General features: G+C 40.8%; 1 protein-coding gene across 1 annotated transcript in view; it reads right to left on the bottom strand.

The window, feature by feature from the left end:
• The window catches only part of STEAP3 (STEAP3 metalloreductase), a 546,886-nt gene that overhangs the window by 189,666 nt on the left and 335,906 nt on the right, over positions 1–21,314 (bottom strand). The window contains exon 3 of the mRNA XM_044074992.1: positions 9,939–10,466. Within this exon, the coding sequence (XP_043930927.1) occupies positions 9,939–10,466 (528 nt within the window). The remainder of the gene's footprint in view (positions 1–9,938; positions 10,467–21,314) is intronic.

Raw genomic sequence — 21,314 nt, 5'->3', positions numbered from 1 at the left:
GGCTGCGTAGGCGCCTCGCTGAAAACCAGAGAACCGGCGACCGGCCTAGAAGAGGCCTCGTCAGTTTTGGGTCTCGGATGCCTGTCCTTGCGCTTTTTATGAATTCCGGTCGTCGGAAGTTCTGACGGCATGGTGTAATTAAATTTTCTGCCAAAATAATGTCAGGCAAAATTAAACCGACGTTTAATAGTGCGCTTGTTAAACCTAGCGCAAAACAGACAACACGTGACGTCGTGGTCTGGGCCTAGGCATGGGATACAATAGGAGTGGAAATCCTTATGAGGTATTTCCTTCCCACAAGAAATACAATTATTAACTTTTACTGACATCGGTCTGAGGCAAGAAAAGTTTCCCCAATGGGGTACTTAGCTTTTTAGAAGACTTCGGTTCTGGATTCAGAATGAAAATCTCAGGAGTCGGCCGACCGGCACTGGCAAACTGCTTCTGTTTCGGGCACCACGCACCAAGAAAGACTGAAGAAAATGGAGTCTGCTGCATCTTATATCCCCCTGGCGCACTGACATCAGGGAAGAAACGACAGCAACAGACGCCAGACCAAGACTTTGGAACTCAGGCCGATCCACCTGGATAGAGTTGACCTTGGAGACCAGGGACCCCATTCTGTTTTCCGAAAAGGAAACAAAAAGTTGATCAGACTTCTGGATATCTTTTGTTTGGTGCAGACAGAAGCGTAATTGTCTTTGCACATCCAACTGATGAAATCTAAATTCTGCCTTGTTCGAAAAGTGAGGGAAGAACACAGGCAACTCAATGGATTGATTAAGATTAGACACAGAAGCCACTTTAGGAAGGAACAAAGGGTTTGGTCTAAGAGAGACCCTGTCCTTATGGAAGATTAAATATGGAGGTTTGATGGAGAGGGCTTGAATTTCTGAAACTCGCCTTGCTGAAGTAATAGCTGTTAAGAAGGCTGTTTTCCAGGTCAAGAATTTCAATTCACAGGTAGTTGCATGCTTGAAAGGTGGTAAAGTAAGAGGTTGTAGAACAAAATTGAGATCCCAGGGCATGATTGGTTTGGAAACCAGGGAACGGAGCAACAGAGTACCCTTCAGGAAAGCCTTGCATAGTCTATGAGCCATGAGACTAGGCTCATTAGCGACATGAAAATTAGAGATCGCTGCCAATTGAACTTTGATGGTAGCTGATGCAGAACCCTGATGGAAAAGCATAGACAAAAACTCCAATACTGAAGCAATTGGAGCTGTGTACGGATCAATGCCTCGGGTATGCGCCCAGATAGAAAACCTCTTCCATTTACTAGAATAAATCTTTCTAGTAGAAGGCTTGTGAGAGGACGATAATATATGAACCACTTCTGGTGAGAATTTATGAAGTCCGACTAACAGAAGTGGAGTAACCAGGCTGTCAACCGGAGAGTCATCAGGGAGGAGTGGAACTGTCCCGACAGGTGTCAGAAAATCCGGTTGAGGATCCAGAATCCAAGGAGTGTCCACAATGTATTGTTGAAGAAAAGGGAACCAGACTTGGCGAGGCCAGTGTGGAGCAATCCGAATCATTCTGCTTCCCAAAGATTGCGCTTTCTGAATAACCTTTGACAGCAAACGAAACAGGAGGAAAGCATAAAGCAGACCGGAGGGCCAATCGTGAACCAGAGCGTCCCTGGGTGACTCCCCCTGTGGGGGGATCAGTGTGAAGTAGCTACTACATTTTGCATTGAGGGGGCTGGCAAAAAGGTCGCAGCAGGGCTGACCCCATCTGCTGAAGATTCGCTCTGCAACCAGGAGATTCAGGGACCACTCTTAAGGCATCAGAATAGCTCTGCTTAGCCTGTCTGCAATCACGCTTGACTTCCCCAGAATGTGCGTTGCTACCAGAAACCGTTTGGAAGTTACTGCCCACTGCCACACTCTCATGGCCTCTCTGCACAGAGGGTAAGACCTGGTTCCCCCTTGCTTGTTTAGATACCACACTACTGACATGTTGTCGGAGTGTATCGCAATCGTCCCTAGAGGTAGAACACACTGAAGTGCCTGCAACGGAGTAGCACTGCTCTCATATGTAAGACATTTATATGCAGATGTATCTCGTGCTCTTGCCACGTGCCTTGGACTGTCCTGCCAAGATAATGCCCCCCCCATCTGGGAGGCGTCCGTGGTCACCGTGGCAACCAGGATGGGTGGAACGAAGGGCCTCCCCCCCGTCCAAATTGCTGGTGCAAAGCCACCAACCAAGGTCCTGCTTGCATCTGTTCGTGAGCAAAATGGGGTGAGAAATTGGAAATCTTTGGAGAGACCATTGAACAAAGAGGAGCCATTGGGGAATTCTCAAGCGCAATCTCGCTAGAGGGACCAACATGATAGTTGCTGCCGTGGTCCCTAGGAGTTGGAGAACCCATCTTGCCTTCGCTTTCCTCAGCGGCATCAGCATGTGTATCTGTTGTAAGACTCTGATCCTCTCCTGCGGTAAAAATGCTTGCATTCGAATGGTGTCTAATTCTGCTCCTATAAAGGTGACACGCTGCGAGGGCAATAAAGCAGATTTTTCCCAATTTATTGTTATACCCAACTGGTGACAGAGTGATGGTAGCGTCCATGGTTTGAACTAGTTGATGCCTGGTGGGGGCGGTAAGGAGCCAGTCATCCAGATACGGAAACACTTGGAATCCCTGACGTCTCAAGTGAGCTGTCACCACCGCCATACACTTGGTGAACACCCTGGGGGCTGTGGTGAGACCAAAGGGCAGGGCTCGAAACTGGAAATGACTGGCTCCCAGCCGGAAACTAGGTGACTCCTGGATGTCCTGTCCATTTTCACATGGTAGTAAGCATCCTTGAAGTCGATGGAGCACATCCATACCTTCTCTCCCAACAATGGGAGAATCGATTGTAGTATGACCATACGGAACTTGGACTTCTGTACATAGAAGTTTAGTTGGCTGAGATCTAATATGGGTCTCAGGTCGCCTGTTCTTTTCGGCACCAAAAAGAATCTTGAGTAAGTCACTAATCCGATTTGATCTCAGGGGACATGCTGGATGGCTCCTTTTCCTAGCAGCTTTGAAACCTCTGAGGCTGCTTGATCCCTTTGACTGGGTGGAACGTCTGGGATTTTTCTGAACGAAGGAGGGTCTAATGTAAACGGAATGAGATAACACCTGGAAATTATCTGTAATACCCATCGGTCCTGGGTGATGCTTTTCCAGGCTTCCGGATACAATGAAATTAGACCCCTGACTGGCTCCAGATAAGCACAGCCGGGCACTCCCTCAGGAACGAGAGTAGGGAGAGCCACGAAAGGAATCACAGTCTCCTGAATTGCGGGGGGGCCCCCTCTGCCTCTAGAGTGGCATCTCCCTGAATAACCTCCCCCTCCTCTGCATCTGGAAGGGGGGCTCACCTTGTGTGGCAGGAAAAATCCTCTGATTTTTTGAACCACATCCCCCCCGCCCCGCTGGGCCTTGGGATAAGGCCTAGAGGGAAGGGAAACACGGACCCCTATGGCAGACAGGGTCTTTCCCTCTTGCTTGCATCTGGTGAGGGTGTCTTTCATTTGGTCCCGAACAAAGAACCACCATCAAAAGGGGAGTCAGTGAAGGAAGACTTGAAGCCTCCGCAAAGTGACACAGGCGCAGCCAGGCTTGCCTTCTAAGGGTGACCCCTGAGCTTGCTGCCCTACTCGCTCCCTCGGCTGCATACGAAATGAGCCACATGAATGAGTTGACAATGGAATTGAGGGTAGAGACCTGGGCGTTAAATGTCTGGGCCACTGCCTCAGGAACGTTACCTGCAAGAGTATCTCTTAACTCTTTGAGGAGATCTCTCTGGAGCCGAGTGAAGTGAGACAGGTAATTCAGCGACCATAAGGTAAAGGTTGCTGACGAGAGGGTAAGCTTCCCGTACCGGTCCATGGTCCTAGACGCCTTGTTAGGAGGATGGACGGAGGAAGAAGACTCTGCTACTTCCTTCTGAGTGGCTGCCGCCACCACCATGGCATCAACAGGGACTACTTTAGACAGAAACTCTTTGCCCTGGGGGGTGGAAAGAAACTTGTTGGGACGCCTGGGCACGGACTCCACGGAATCAGGGTTTTCCCACACTCTTCGACATATCAGATCAAGGAGCTTGTCGAAGAGTGAGACATCCAGGAGGCGGAGGGCTGAGCACCAAAAGCCTTAAGAATACTGACTCCTCCTCTGAAGGGGCTTTGGACGGCCAGTCACCTCTGTTTCAGGATGTCGAAAAAGGAAACATCAGAGGATGACTTAGGGGACCCTTCCGATTCCTCGAGGTCAGTATCAGAGGTGAGGGACTCATCCTGGGAGTCTATGTGCTTCCTCTTGCACGTTTTTCTTTCTAGGGGTCTCCTCAGGCACAAACTCTGAGGGGCCCTCAGAATCTTGGGGACCACTCGTGGGGGTATCCCTAGGCCCTGGTGCTCCGCTGTCCATGGATAGGCGGAGATCAGAGGCTCTCACCGGAGTGGTGGGGGACAGAGTGACCGACCCGCCTGATGTAGCTGACGATCTGGCCAGTGCGGTCCGCATAGCCTCAAAGGCAGCCCCCCCCGAGTCAGAGGAGCGACCAGCCTTCGAAGCCATGACGAGGGTCGGAGTTCCCAGAGCCAAGGGCACTGAGAGGGAGACTCGGAACAGAAATAAGCCCAGAGATGTCCCCCTCAGGCCCAACCAAAGAATCCAGAGTCCCGAACCCAGAGGACAGAGCCGATGTCGGTACCGATGGAGCCAAAGGGGCCATCGGAACCGACATAGGAACATCACACAGTGCAGGACACTTCGGCTCCGAAGACAGAGATGTGCTCGGAGGAGGAATGATCGAAGATTGGGTCGGGACGGGCTCTGGAGCAGACTGGGCCGGAGCTGAAAATAATTTTGCCAAAACCGGTGACTGTAGGAGCCTCTGGACCACCCTATCAACATCCACATCCAAAAGGGTCCTGGAGGATTTGGAGGACAGGGAGGGAGATCAAGATCTCCTCTCAGGAGAAACTTGTCTGAGACTGGGCAATCGGCTCCTAATAGGTTCCAATATAATTGGAGCCAACGCCGGTTCCGCTAACACCAACACTTCCTGCGGCCCCAAGGACAGTGGAGCAGAGGAGGTTGATGCAATTTTTAAAACTTTCTCCGGAGGCTCCGATGAAGTGGACGGAGCCGGAGATCTCTTTTTAGACTTGGCAGATTTTGACTTACCACTGGGAGACGAATCCATAGCCTCTTCAAAAGAGGGTTTCAAAAGTCCTTTTAAAATCAGCTTATTCTTTCTCTCTTGGAGAACTCTAGGACTGAATGCATGACAAACTGCAGGACTCCTGCAGATGAATGGCTCCCAGGCAATAGACACAAATGGAATGCCCATCGGTGATGGACATTTTGTACTCCTATTTAGAGCACTTTTTGCAACCTGAAGGTTTGTGCTCCTTGGAATCTTTGGACATTTTCACAACTACAGCAAAATAACCAGTCTGACAGAACTCACAGACGCTCACCACAAAACGCGGGAACTAAAAATTAACAGTGACCAAACACACGCACTAGAGAAGTAAGTCAAAAACCTCAAAACAAAAACGGTTTATGACCACAAAGAAAGGGAATCGCCCAAACCTCTAACAAACAGTTTAGACCATACACACACACACACAAAGGCAATAGGAGAAGACCTAGGCCTTCTAACTGAAATGGGCCTAGCCCGAGGGAACAGTCAGTGGGATACCACACAAACAAGCACTCGAACACAATCCTCAAAAATACTAGACAATAGCTATGAAAACAGCTTTTGATTAAGAACTCAAAAACTTTTCTTTAAGACAAGAAAAAAGGTACTTAACCACAGCCAAGCGAGACCACGTCCAAGCTACACAAGCGGCAAACGAGATCTGGGGATATGGAGCATTGCACCATGGGATACCTGCTTAGCCCAGCCAATGAAAGACTTCGAGCTAGAAAAGTTAGCGGAGTCGGAGCCGATATTTGGGTCCGAACCCACGGGTAAGAATGTAGGTGAGATAGGACTACATAACATCAAGGATTATATGTTCCGTTTTTTTTTTTTTTTTTGAAAGGAATAGAAGTGTTGAGAGATTTACTGGGGGGATGGATGAAAAATCCCTGTATTAATTTTCACCTCTCATCAAACTGAGGATTTGAATAGCAGATAGGCCAGAAAAATCTCATTAACTGAAGTTGAATTTAAAGTTTCAAACTTCATCTCATCAACAAACTTCTGATTACATACACAGACACATCTCCTTAACACTGTACCAGAAGTCCTAGACTCAGTATCTGCAAAATCATACACATTCTTAAGCATGTTTCGATATGTCAAACATTAGAAAAGAATAGTTGTGTAAGACCGTACCATAACCTTAGATGTCCTTCTCTTCCACATTGCAGTATTCATACAGCAGGGGGGATGCTGCCTGCAGCACCGCCATCCAGCCAGTATACCAAAGTCTTTGCTCCAGGAGGGTACATGTGACATCCCTGGTTAGGGCCATAAACTGACGTAGGGTATAAATGTGACATCTGCATGTACCCCCTTCAGAAAGAACTGCCGCATACAGCAGTACTCCTGTGGATTAAGAAAGGGTTCTACTAGGGAAACCCTTAGACTTACATGTAGACTACACCTAGGGTAGTAGGTAGGCGATGGTATGTTAGATAAGGTAGCTGGAGCAGGTGGATGGGACAGAATACTGCAACATGGAACAGAAGGACATCTAAGGTTATGATAAGTTTTTACACAACTATTCTATTTCCTTCTATTCTCATGTTGCAGTATTCATTACAGTAGGGAGAGTACCAGAGCTTTAGGTATGAGCCTGGGTGAAGGATTGGGTTCCCTGGTCAATAAGGCCTTGGAGAATTGACCTGGCAAATCCTGCTCTTGTTCTCTAGGCTAGGTCCAGTTTGAAATGCTTGGTAAAGGTGTGAACCAAGGTCACAGTGGCTGCTTCTAAAATGGAAGCATAGTCGGTCCCTTTGAAAAATACAGCTGAGAAAGATAGGAATAGCACATGCCAATGGATTTTGAGATCCATGAGCTTTTCTCCCTGGGCCTCCGCTGAAAATGGGCAAGTGTCCAGTAGACTTTCCCAGTCAACAAATGTAAAATAAAATAAATAAAAATAGTCCCAGGATCAGAAGAAAGGTGGAAGAACAAATGTTTGCTAGTTTGAGATACTTTATAAAGTTTGTCTGTCTTTTTGAGAACTGAAGGTTGAAAGTCAGGATTATTACACGCAGCATTAAATACACCCTCCAAGGTTGGCACAATATGAGGTATGGGAAGGGAATAAGGCACATCTACTTGAAATATATCATCTCCTCAGTTCAGGAGGAACATCCACCTGTTGCCACAGAAACACCTCATTCATCTTGTCCAAGAGAAGGATAATTCCTCCAAGGACGAATGCAAGGACCAACTTTCCTCTTAATCACAGAACTGGGCTTGGAAATCTGCAGAAGAAGCAGCTCTGTCTCTGTCAGAATCCCCTGACACGCTTTCATCAGAAATTTCTCTGCTGAAATTGTTCCTAGATAAGGACTTTGGAGCATCAAGATCAACAGCATATAATAACTTCCTGGTAAAGGTAAGGTCTTCAGAAGAACAGTGCTTCATCTTTGTTTTCTTTTTTCTTTGCAGTAAAAACTTTGGGTGAAGACCAACTCAGGAGAGACACTTTCACCCTGTCTGGAAGGTCTCTTTCCTGAGTTACCCCAAGCAACATCTCCTGGAATGTCTCCCGCACCCAGAGAAGTTGGTTCTCCCATGCCCAGATTGGACACTAAAGCAGCTAATGAAGTGGTCGTTGAAAGAACTACACCAGAGGTAAAACAGTGGTCTGAGGAATGACAAATGGCCACTACAGAGACACCTGCTATCATTTGAGGCACTGATTAAGCCCACGGTGTAGACAAGAGGTCTTTGGTGAATTATTTTTTCTGTCTAGGCAAAATGGGAGATGGAACAAGACTGGAGTTAAGTATACATTCTGTAACCAAGGAAGAGGTCTCAAAGGCAGTATGCATTGCTGGAATGGTTCGGTCAGAAGTTAAGTTTTCAAAAATTGTTCACGAACAGCACTCTTGCACTCAAATTCACAAGTCCCTTGTTATGGTAAACACAAGCTACAACACTAAAATCCTGTCACAAAACCTTTAAAGAGAAATGCAGACTGACAGAAAAAGTGGCAGGTATGTTGTCACAATGTGTAAACAAGCACAAACCTATCTCATAATGATTCCTTCTTCTGGCTTTTCCCGGTTAGGGGTCGCCACAGCGGAACTCAGGGCCGCTAATGATTGGCAGTAGATTTTTATGGTGCAGAGGTTCCAGCTTGACACCCAACCTTCAACGAAGGCATGCCCATTCTATGTATGTCTTTCGAACGCCACTCGACCACGGGGAGGACATGCAGACTCTACACAGAAGGCGCTCCAGCCGAGAATCAAACGGGAGAACCTTTGCTGTGAGGCAACAACGCTACTGCTGCACCACCGAGGCTTCAAACATATCTCATAATCTCATAATGATTCTTGCTATTTCAAAACACCTCCCAACGCTAAACTGTAAAACAAATTAGGTTTACACATGTTCACAGAAAACTAGCCCAACAGTCCATGATGGGAAACTTTTGATATTCAAAAGAATACTGGATTTCTTTAAGAGAAAATACTGTTTAAAGCATTAAATTAAAAAAAAAAATACATTTTTTTCTTAAAAGGGCAATAAATCTGTGTGGCATGGTTCCCAAATGGGGAGTTATCTGCCAGAAATAAAGCTAAAAGATGGCCACTTCTCCTTTGAAGCCTCTGAGTTGCATCTTCACAAAGTGACAAAGCAGTACTGAAGAAAGTGTCACCTGATTTCCCTCCACAGAGCTGCCAAATCCAACAGTTATAGTGAAGGTGTTTTTTTCCCCCGTTTCTTTATTAATAAAATTCTGAACCTGCAGATGTAAATTTGAATTTTTTTTAAAGAAAAAAATTATACTGTTTTACAGAACAAAAGAAAATTAAATTATTAAATTTCAAATACATAAATGATCTTTAATATATTGACATCAGCAAGTACCACTTAGATCTTTATTCTTTCATATAATACATAGTGGTTTAGCTTCTGCTTGAAATGAACAATAAGCTGCACCTGTCAGTACTTGTGTGTACGCCGATTTTTATGGCTTCATTTCGTTTTTTAAAAAATGTGTCAAACACAGTATGTCAGAAAATATCCTCTTAGGTAGTTTGGGCAGGCAACATATTCATCTTCACATCACTATGCTACTTCTCAAATCTTTCTTGGTTTAGTCTGTCAGCTGGTTAACAAATGTTAGTACTCAAGAGCTTGGTATGTTTATTTTCCATATTTATTTTGGTGGCTCACCCCCACCAACATCAAATATCTTATGCACTTTAGAGCGTAGGCAGTGGCATCTTACTACAGCACCATGCTGATGGAAATGGAGGTTTTCTCTTTTGGAGTACCTTTAACCCCCCCATCCTTTGCACACTGCATGCAACATTGACAATATGAGTTACAGGCACATGATACTGCACATACATCTTCAGCTACAGTCACTCTGCCTATACTTACCCCCATAACTTTGTCTACCCTAACCCTATACCATGGTTGCAGTCAAGACAAAAAACTAACCCTCTTCCCAAAAAAGGCAGGCTAGCACTACACTGCACATTCCCCAGCTTCAGTCCAGTTCCGTCCAGTGTCCAAGCCTCAACTAGACCTGGAGTCTCTTTGGTCACAATCAAGGCTCCATTCCCTTTTTATCATGAAGCTGGCTAAACACACAAGACTGGTATGTGAACCAGAAGTGAAAAAAAAAAAGTTATGCCTAGTAATGTTTTTTTTTTTTAATTTAAATTACCAAAAGAGCAAATGCAATTAAGTATTCAAGAAAAAAAGATATATAGAACTTTTTACCTGACTGTAGGCTTCATTCAATATCTCATACCGATGGGATCGACGGAGGGGAAGGCATAGACTGTACACTGCATGCAAGACAGCAAAATAAAAGGATACAAGACCAATATACTTTCTGTGTAGTAGCCACCGATCCAGCCATTCTTGGAAACGTCTGTACTTGGTGCCATAATGTAGCTGATAACAAGCTGCTAAAATTCCAGGCAGGTAAACCAAAGACAGCATCACATACGCAACACAAGGCAGCGTTACATTAACAAGTTCGATGGGGATCTTATAAAATTTGTTTTTTTGCTCTGTTACATATGGATGCAGAACACTGCGAATAAAGTTGTAGCAGTAGAAAAAAACAAAAAGGCATAGTCCCAATACTAAGGGCATTTTCCATGAAGGAAACATTCTCAGAGGAATGTTTTCAATCTCTCGAGCTGCACTGAGTGAACCCATGTCCAACGGAATAAATCCCATGGCACGTGCAATCTGAATAACTTTACTCTTGGCTTCATGAGTATCACCAGAAATCAAAACCTGAAATACAAAATCAAAACTAAGGTATAAAATTATGCTACATATTATCAACACCACATAATTTGCAATGCAGTCCCAATTTCTGCTGGTGTTTTCAGCTTCGTGAATTATTTAGCAGCTTGTTTACTTTGTTTAACCATGGTCATGACAGACCATGTCTAACCAATGGACTACTGCAATATCTACTATCTATTTATTATGAGCAACAAAGACTAATTCCAAAGACACTTCTGAAATGCTACAACCATGCGTAAAGTAAAACTTGTAGCTGCATTTTACATCAATTAATAAGATGAACATATGGGCCTTTATTAGCCACCAGTGATACAGACACGAACAGAATAAGCAGAACAGCAAGGTAAGTATTGTACAGAGCACATGGGTCTGCTGGTTCTTTTATATGACAGGCGATTTAATGCAATGTTTAAAAAAAAAAAAAAAAAAAAAACCCTGACAGCTCAGGGGAAAAATCAATTCAATTTTAAACTGACCCAGGCCAGTCACTTTTAACTGGTGAACATCTTTATACATGTTTTGTGATATATTCTGAGTGAATGTATAAATATAAAATTTTTCAAGAAAGATCTTTGCATATTCATCAAATAAAGAAACGTTTCTGACTACCTACCTACACTGCAGATGACAGGTATTCATGGTGCTCAGTGGTAGAAGGTTGCAGCTCCTGAGCAGGACTTTCTTTGTAGGGCTGTCAGCTGTTAGTTTAAAGGATTACATACAGCACATACATTACACAAAATTCTGCAGCCTTTGTTTACAATTAAAAGGAAGTACTATGAGTAAGCATCTTGTGAAGCAGTCATTGCACATTTTCACGTACATGTAACCAGGTTATGTTTTTTAAAAGTGGGCAATAATTTGCAGAGATGGTGCCTGCAACATGGCCCAGATTCCATTCTGATAAAATGACTGGCAATGCTGCACTGACAATATGCTGCTTCCTGTAGTCAATACTTTAGGGTTTGATTTCTTCCACCTTCATTTACATTCTGCGGGACTCTGAACAAGTCACTTAAAAACCAGACAGTGCTTCTGGGTTACTCCTGAAAAGGGCCAATTTGTCCAGTGGGCTTACCCGGTTAGCAAACAGATTAAACCTGAAAGGTCAAGTGAGGGTCTAACCACATCCTCAGAATTTAAAAGTAAGACTTGTGTATTTCATCAACCACATCCACATAATTTAAAAGTAAGACATTTGTACTTCATCATATAAGGCAACTGGTAAGTAGATCATCTGCTGAGGGAAACAGCTGATGGAATTTCACTTTCTGATATTGCCAGCTTGCTACACTTCTGAACTGAAACCACGAGACTAATGAAAGACTCTGTTGTTGAATCTAAAAAACAGAATGTAAGAAAATTTAAAAAAAAAAAATGTTCAGAAAATATAAATAGTAATCAGATGCATTCAAATGTTTGTGCAGGACAGCTGCATATCCCAGTACTCTTGCAGATGCTGACTAAATACACTACTGCAGAGACTGCAAACCTTAAAGGAATACAGATATTTTTTTTCCAGTAAAGCCAGCTGATCTCCTTAATCTGAGACAATGTGCCTTCATAGGTTCAGTCGCACACAGTCATGGAGACCATTACAGAGCCTATTCCAAATTTCCAACTGCCCCAGGGCATGGTTCGCTCAAGGTCACACTATAGGCAAAGAAAAACTGATGGAATCAAATCCTGTACCACAGGAAGAAGCCCATTAACATCTTATAGTCTTAATCCCCTATGCCAACTGCCAGAGACAGCTGGTATGGGTAATAAATGTTGATGTATGCACAGGCCTTTTTACTAGGAGATGTAAGGAGCACAGCATCCCTGAAAATAAAATTCTGTAAGTTATTATTAACTTCCCTTAAATAGTTTCCTTTTGATGTACATCTTTGTACATTTAAATAAAATAATTATACTTTTTTCTAAAGACAGTTAAGCAAAACTTAGAATAATAATCAACTTTAACTGCTTTGAAAGAGAAAATGTATAATTATGTCATATGATGCGTCTCCCACAACAGTCCCAACACGCTTTTTAATTTAAAAAATGTTAATAAAAAAGCTTCAGAAACTTTTAGTTAAGTCACACCCCAAATAAATCAACTGCATCTCTCCATGATGTCAAGGTAGGTATATCGTGGGGGTTCCACTCAAGGGAGCCCGCAGGATTTTTTGCAGGGGGGTGCAAACCCAGAGCCCCACCCACATAGCTCAACCCGCCCCCTGCCAACACAGCCCCGCCCAAGTCCACCCACCCCAAGCCCCGCCCACACAGCCATTCCAGTGTCCCATTACTTGGCTATTTCTCCCCATTTACTGTAGACACTGTTCAAAATCTGTGTGCATACTGTTTTATGCTTTAGTTCTACAATGATTACAGGCAGTTGGATTTAATTTACAACTTTTATTTCAAACATTATAGCCCAAACACTGAGACATTTACTAAACCTAAACAAAGCAATAGTCTTGCAATGAAAACAGACTTGGCATTAAAGCTTCTCTACTTTTGAAACTCACATTCAATGAAACAGCATTGAAACCCACATTCAAAGAAAATGCATCTGGCCAGTGGCAGGTTATTTACCTTTGAACTGTTTTCAAGCAATAGGCTCCTTGCACACCGTTAGGGCCATGCAAAAGTTATTTGATTTACCTGATTGTATTAATTATAATATATAATTGAATTATATCCCTTGTATTATACAGCAGCACTTGTTTGAGTGTCTCTGCTGAAGTAAAAGTAATCTGAATAATTCCACATTAAAGATATCTGAAACTAATGAAGATGTTGTTGCTAGAAAACAATTGTATATTTCAGTGTTTCATCTACAAATTCAGTGCCTGCTGCGTCAAAGAATAAATTGCCTATGTTAAATTAAAAAATGGTAAGCTGGTATATTGCAATAGAAAATGGATGACAAGCTGAAAAACAGGTTCATAGTTATTAGGCATCTCATCCAAAGGAGGACATCAGCATACAAATGTATATGCTGTAGGAATAGAACCTCAAGCCTTTACATTAAGATGCAAGTATTCTACTTGTGGTGCTACTAACATAGCTTTAAAACTTTATACCACAACAGAGATACCATTTGCTAAACAAAACAGTTGCACATTGTAAATAGACTTGGCATGAGCAGCAGTGAACTTAGCTTCCCTTAAAACTCACAGTTCCTTGAAAATTCCACCTGTTAACTAACTTGGGCATTTCACTTTCTCTCTCACAAACATACCACACCCCTCAAAGCCTCAACCTTAGTGCAAGAAATCTGGACAAAGCCTAAAATAAATAGGGATAGATTATAAATATGGCTCTCAGAAACTTAGAAAATTGCAAGAGTAACAGGATTTGTGTTAGTATGCATTTTTCTAAATGACATGACATCTAAAACTGAAATGTCTCATTTAGCAACTTCAATCCTTTTTAGGAGGAATATGGGGCAAAAATCTGGGCAGCTGAGGGGTATGCTACCTCCCTCTTATACACACACCAAATAATTCTGGTCAGACTTGAATTAGTTCTGGGAAGGTTGCACTGAACGGCACAGTGCTTGAGCTGAAGTGGGTGAAATCCTGGTAGCCAGTGATAACTGATCTGCAGCTCAGCAATGTGAAGCATTAAAGCATTTTTAGCAGAGCATTGTTTCATCACTACCTATTGTGTTTGCACATAAGCTGTAGTTATTTTAAACATTTGCCTTTTTGATTACTACAGAGTACATTTACCCACCAGAGCTATTGTGTTTTGACTTCAGTGTGGAGCTAGTTGTTGCAGGGCTTGGCTTTTAAGTAAGGTAGCAATGCTTATTTACCATATACCATTAAAGCCACCCAACTACAAGTGTACTAACACACAGACACTGCTATAAGACACTGGTCTGCAATAAAATGTAATGAGCTTTTGAAAATACTGTAATCCTGTCCTTTTATTACAATGAATATAAAATACTTTGAAATAAGGTAAAAAAGCTCATAATCTTCGACCGACAAAACTACTTTTCCACACTTCAAAACAATAATAAAAAAATCAAACCCTCAGAAATTTTGGAAAGGTATCTCTACTCTACTTAACCCCAGCAAACCAGATACCCCTACCCCAGACCCAAACGCTCCTGACAAAGACTTGGCTACCCAATTTAACTCTTCATTGAATCCATTTCCAAATTAACGTCATCTTTCTCTAACACCACTACATTCTCCAAAACTCCCTTACCATCCCCAACCATCTCCCTACCCTACTCTGCTACTACTTCCTCATTCCCATCCCTCCACTCCTTCTCCTACTCCTACTACTTCATCAGCTTCATCTGCCCCTAATTCTCCCTCTTCACACTCCTTTTTTCTCTCATTTAAACCTATACCCACTTCTAAAAAATAAAACTTGAAATGACCACCACGAGATAATATTGTTTAGCGCTTTCTTTCACAATTTAATGCGTGAACTTCGTCAGAAAAAGAAGAGTCTTCCCATACTCTTCTTTTATATTACATAATAGGAAATGATGTCATAAATTGACTGACACATAAGTGAAACCATCTTATATCTGTATATTATTAAATTTAAAATTACACTTAATGCAATACTTAATAGTGAAAATAATCACATTAAAACATACTCATTTTAGAACCAATAATATGAACACTCTATCTTTGGTATATATAATGTTTTAGTCATGTAAAAAAATATATATGTATATATGTATTTATGTCAATGTAATTGAATGCTTTATCCCATATGTGTTGATTATATAAACTATATGTGAATGCACTATGTAAATGTGTGCACACACATAGAAACTGATTTGACCAGTTTTCTTTTGGCGTTTCTTATGTAACCAACTTATTGTTAAAAATTCCCTTACAAAATCATTTATAATGACAGAAATACTGTATCTTATGATATACAATTTTTTAATACTACCAATGATCTACAAACATTTTCTAACTAATATTAAACCAATTAGTCTATCTATCTACCAAAAAGCACTTTAAATTAATCATCTCGTTTAGACCTGGTGGACTGTCTGCCCATAACATAAGTTGCCACAAAGATTCTCTTTGTTCCAACTTATTGTTCAAGTCACCCGTAAACACACCCTGTTCTATCTGCTCTAAAATGTAAAACTCAAATTTTTTGAAATTTTCACAATCTACAGAGTGTCTGGCCAGAGCATTATTTTTATCTTTTTTCTTGATGGCTAAGACGTGCTCATATATTCTACGTCTCAACATTCTTTTAGTTTTTCCAATATAATAACTTTCGCAGGTACAACAACTTGCCAAATAAACAACGAATTGGCTATTACAAGTATAGTATTTTGAAGCCCATAATGTTCTACTCAAGTGTTTTATCTTGATGAAAGAGGTGTTACTAAGGAACCTACATTGTTTGCAGTTGTTGCATGCATAAGTTCCCTTTTTATTCACAAGAACTCTATTGACTTGTTTGAAACTATTTGATCTCTCTAAAATTAGTTTCATGTTTGTAACCATTTTGAAGGTGAATCTTGGACATCTACCCACAATATTGGACAAATCCTTATTACCTAGAATTATGTTCCAATTCTTTTCTATTGTATTTTTTATTAACCACATTTCATCAGTGATTGGTAATGGAAAGGCACTGTTGTAATCTCCTTTTGTTGTAACCTCTTTCCTTCCAATAATACTCGGGGCCCCTGCTAGGACATCAATTGATGTCAAAATAGGCCTAGCCACCCCCCGTCTCAATTTAGTTACTTCATCTTCCAATTTCATCAACCAGCTAATTTCATAGCCCCTTTGTATAAACATGTTTCTAAGAAGCATTAACTCTTCTTCATAGACCTCATCCTCAGATGTTAGTCTACTTAACCGAATCATTTGCCCTTTTATCACTCCTTTCTTCATATGTTCGGGGTGGAGGCTATCCTTATGCAAATATTGGTTGACGAAACAAGACTTCCTGTAAATTTTACTTTGTATGTTACCTGTTGCACCTTCCATTTTTAAATTCAAATCTAGAAAATTGATCTGTTTACCAAAACCACCTATTTTGAATATTAAAAATTCTGTGGTTTTGTTTAAATCTTCCACCATAGTATCAAAGTCTCTTTTCTCTCCGTCCCAAACAAAAAACAAATCATCAATGTATCTGCAATAAAATATCACTTTTCTGAAACTTTGATGTGTTTTTAAATGGTTTCTTTCCCAGTTGGCCATCACAATATTAGCAAAGGCCGGTGCAACCCTAGCAGGGGCCCCGAGTATTATTGGAAGGAAAGAGGTTACAACAAAAGGAGATTACAACAGTGCCTTTCCATCACCAATCACTGATGAAATGTGGTTAATAAAAAATACAATAGAAAAGAATTGGAACATAATTCTAGGTAATAAGGATTTGTCCAATATTGTGGGTAGATGTCCAAGATTCACCTTCAAAATGGTTACAAACATGAAACTAATTTTAGAGAGATCAAATAGTTTCAAACAAGTCAATAGAGTTCTTGTGAATAAAAAGGGAACTTATGCATGCAACAACTGCAAACAATGTAGGTTCCTTAGTAACACCTCTTTCATCAAGATAAAACACTTGAGTAGAACATTATGGGCTTCAAAATACTATACTTGTAATAGCCAATTTGTTGTTTATTTGGCAAGTTGTTGTACCTGCGAAAGTTATTATATTGGAAAAACTAAAAGAATGTTGAGACGTAGAATATATGAGCACGTCTTAGCCATCAAGAAAAAAGATAAAAATAATGCTCTGGCCAGACACTCTGTAGATTGTGAAAATTTCAAAAAATTTGAGTTTTACATTTTAGAGCAGATAGAACAGGGTGTGTTTACGGGTGACTTGAACAATAAGTTGGAACAAAGAGAATCTTTGTGGCAACTTATGTTATGGGCAGACAGTCCACCAGGTCTAAACGAGATGATTAATTTAAAGTGCTTTTTGGTAGATAGATAGACTAATTGGTTTAATATTAGTTAGAAAATGTTTGTAGATCATTGGTAGTATTAAAAAATTGTATATCATAAGATACAGTATTTCTGTCATTATAAATGATTTTGTAAGGGAATTTTTAACAATAAGTTGGTTACATAAGAAACGCCAAAAAGAAAACTGGTCAAATCAGTTTCTATGTGTGTGCACACATTTACATAGTGCATTCACATATAGTTTATATAATCAACACATATGGGATAAAGCATTCAATTACATTGACATAAATACATATATACATATATATATTTTTTTACATGACTAAAACATTATATATACCAAAGATAGAGTGTTCATATTATTGGTTCTAAAATGAGTATGTTTTAATGTGATTATTTTCACTATTAAGTATTGCATTAAGTGTAATTTTAAATTTAATAATATACAGATATAAGATGGTTTCACTTATGTGTCAGTCAATTTATGACATCATTTCCTATTATGTAATATAAAAGAAGAGTATGGGAAGACTCTTCTTTTTCTGACGAAGTTCACACATTAAATTGTGAAAGAAAGCGCTAAACAATATTATCTCGTGGTGGTCATTTCAAGTTTTATTTTTTTATAAGTTTTTCAGTTTGGTTCTTTAAATAGTTTTTTTCGTCTATACCCACTTCTACTATAAACTCCTTATGAAACTGAAGCCATGCACCAATGCTCCTGATAACATCCCTTCTTACTTTCTTAGCAAAGCTGCTGAAGCAATCGCTTACCCTATTAGCATTTTAATCAACCGCTCTATCCAAGAATGTATAGTACCCCAAGTCTGGAAAAGGGCCTTTATCATACCTCTACATAAAGGTGGCAACAACAACAATGTTACTAATTTCCGCCCCATCGCTATTCTGTCCCCCATCTCTAAACTCCTAGAAAAGTGTATCTAACTACAACTCCTTCCACATCTCTTAGATAATCACCTACTAACTCCCACACATGGATTCAGACCACATCATAGCACTATGACCACCCTCCTCTCCTTCCTTGACACTGTAAATAAAGCCCGTGACTCTGGCCAAATTGTTTTCTACCCTACTACTCGACCTCTCTAAGGCCTCTGACACTCTCTCACAGCCTGCTACTAACTAAACTTAACCTATCTCCCTCCTCCTTGAACTGGTTCTCCAGCTACCTATCTAACAGATCTCAAGCAGTCAAATGGAAAAAGGCCACCTCCTCATTTCTAAATACTCCTACTGGGGTACCCCAGGGCTCTATACTGAGTCCCCTTCTCTTCAATATATTTATAAATGATTTCTGCAACTCTATCCCATTCTCAGACATCATCCACTGTTCAAATCTCTCAGTGTGCATACTGTTTTATGCTTTACTTCTACAATGATTACAGATATTTGGATTTCATTTACAACTTTTATTTCAGATTTTATAGCACAAACACTGACAGACATTTACTAAACCTAAACAAAGCAATAGTCTTACAATGAAAACAGACTTAGCATTAAAACTTCTCTACCTTTGAAACCCACATTCACTGAAACAGCATCGAAACCTACATTTCACGAACATGCATCTGGCCAGTGGCAGGGTAAGTTTACCTTTGGCCCATTTCCAAATCATAGGCTCCTTGCACACATTTTTAGAAACATGCAAGAGTTCTTTGATTCACCTTCCTGACTATTATACTACATAATAATTGAATTATATCCCTTGTACAACACAGCACCACTTGTTAGAGTGTGTTTTATAGTTCTGAGCATCTTTCCTTTAAGCAATGAAACAAATCATATGAACCAATAATAACAGCCTGCCCAATTCAGAACATTTCAACCATAAAGGAACACTCAAACTTCTGTCATAAAATCCACCAATATCAATCAGTATGCAGAATCTCTGCAGAAGTAAAAGTCATCTGAATAATTCCACATTAAAGAGATCTGAAACCAATGAAGAGGTTGTTGCTAGAAAATAACTTTATATTTCAGTGTTTCATTTACAATTTCAGTGCCTGTTGCCCTTGAAGAATAAATTGCATGTGCTACATTAAAATTAATGGTAAGTTGATATATTGCAATAGGGAATGGGTGGCAGGCTGAAAAGCAGGTTCATAGTTATTAGGTGTCTCATCCAAAGGAGGACATACTAAGAACTGCAGTACCATACCCCCTTAAAATACAAATGTACATGCTGTGTGAATAGAACCTACAGCCCTTTGCATCAAGATGCACGTATGCTACCTGCTGTGCTAACACTGCCTTAAAATTCTATACCACAATAATGATACCATTTGCTAAACAAAACAGTTGCACATAAATTCCACCCGTTATAGCTAACTAGGGCATTTCTCTGTCACACACACAACCCTCAACTTTAGTGCAAGAAATGCATAAAGATTGATTTTTTTCAAAGTTACAACTGTAAACTCTGTGACCATGGTGTACATTTGTTTTTGACAGAAAGGTATAAGGGAACTCATGGCTATGTATATAGTTGAATCTCTCTGTACTGAAGTACTCCCTACCACGATTCTGCTTTAATAGTGTGTTTGCATTCAGAAACGTGTTACAACAACTGTAAACTCTGTGTGACCATGGTGTGTGTGTGTTTTTGACAGAAAGGGCTATGTATATAGTTGAATCTCTCTGTACTGAAGTACTCCCTACCATGATGCTGCTTAACTAGTGTGTTTGCATTCAGAAACTTAGTTTTTATACTGAACTTTTATAACTACATGAATTAGAAAATATCCTTTTCAGAGCCTAAGCTAAAAACACTCGAGATGAAAAGGTGATGGTGTCTACATATTCTTAAACAACATTTCATCTCCAGACTTGCTATGTGAGATAATGACGTGGAATTCCTCTGCATCCAGCTTAGCATTAACAAAACTCCTTACTGTGTCATACCTAACTATAGGTCCCCTCTATGTACCCCATCAGTCCATATCTCCTAACTAACATGGTGACGGGTGTCCCTATGCATTAAGCCAACACCATTATTCTAGGAGACTTCAATCACATTTTCTTCCAAAATTGCCATTTTGAGGAAGGATTATTAGGGGAGAGCAACATTTTGTGCCAAAATTGGGGACAATGGAGAGGTTTGGATATTCCTAATTCTACAAAGCGATTTGCACATACCTCTTAATTCAGGAAATCTGGACAAGGCTAAATATATTGGGGGAACATACAAACACTACTAAAAATTGCTCTTGTATAAACTTGACAGTTGATAGAATAACAGGTCTTGCATTAGCATGCATTTTTCTGAAGGTTATGACGTCTGAAACTCAAATGTCTGTCATTTAGTGAGTTCATTGTATGAGGAACAAAACAAAAATAAGAAGCAAATATCTGTTCATTCTGCAAAGATATGGACAACTGAGAGGTATAGTTCAACCAGGGCTGTCTGAGTTTGCTCCAGTATCACATAGTCCCAACACATCAGCTTAACCAAACACATAAATACACAAAAACATACTCTGAGGCTCTAAATAAAAATCTACCTAAGCAACAGAGAACTCCAAAGCAGACATCCAAGCAAACGCTACCTCAACACAAAACATGCACAACACATAGCCCACAAAGTCAGTGTGCCAAGCAGCCACAGCCCTTAAGGCTGAATAACACACCTGATACTCTTGTAATAGGTGACTCTATTGTCAGACACACTGACATCCTGCTCACCAGGCTGAATAAAGAGAAGGTCACGGTGAGCTGCCTGCCGGGTGCTAGGATCCGTCACATAACGCAAGCACTCAGGTCACTCCAAAGCAAATACAAATATGGCTCAGTCATTGTACATGCTGGTGTGAATGACCTGAGACGTACCTCCCTGGACTACATGAAAAGAGACATAGAGGAGCTCTATGATCATGTAGCCCAGGGTGGTATG

This window comes from Protopterus annectens, chromosome 6.part0 (genome assembly GCF_019279795.1).
Source record: "Protopterus annectens isolate FY-2018-M chromosome 6.part0, PAN1.0, whole genome shotgun sequence".
NCBI classification, from domain to species: Eukaryota; Metazoa; Chordata; order Ceratodontiformes; family Protopteridae; genus Protopterus; species Protopterus annectens.
This window is presented reverse-complemented; position numbering and strand designations above follow the sequence as displayed.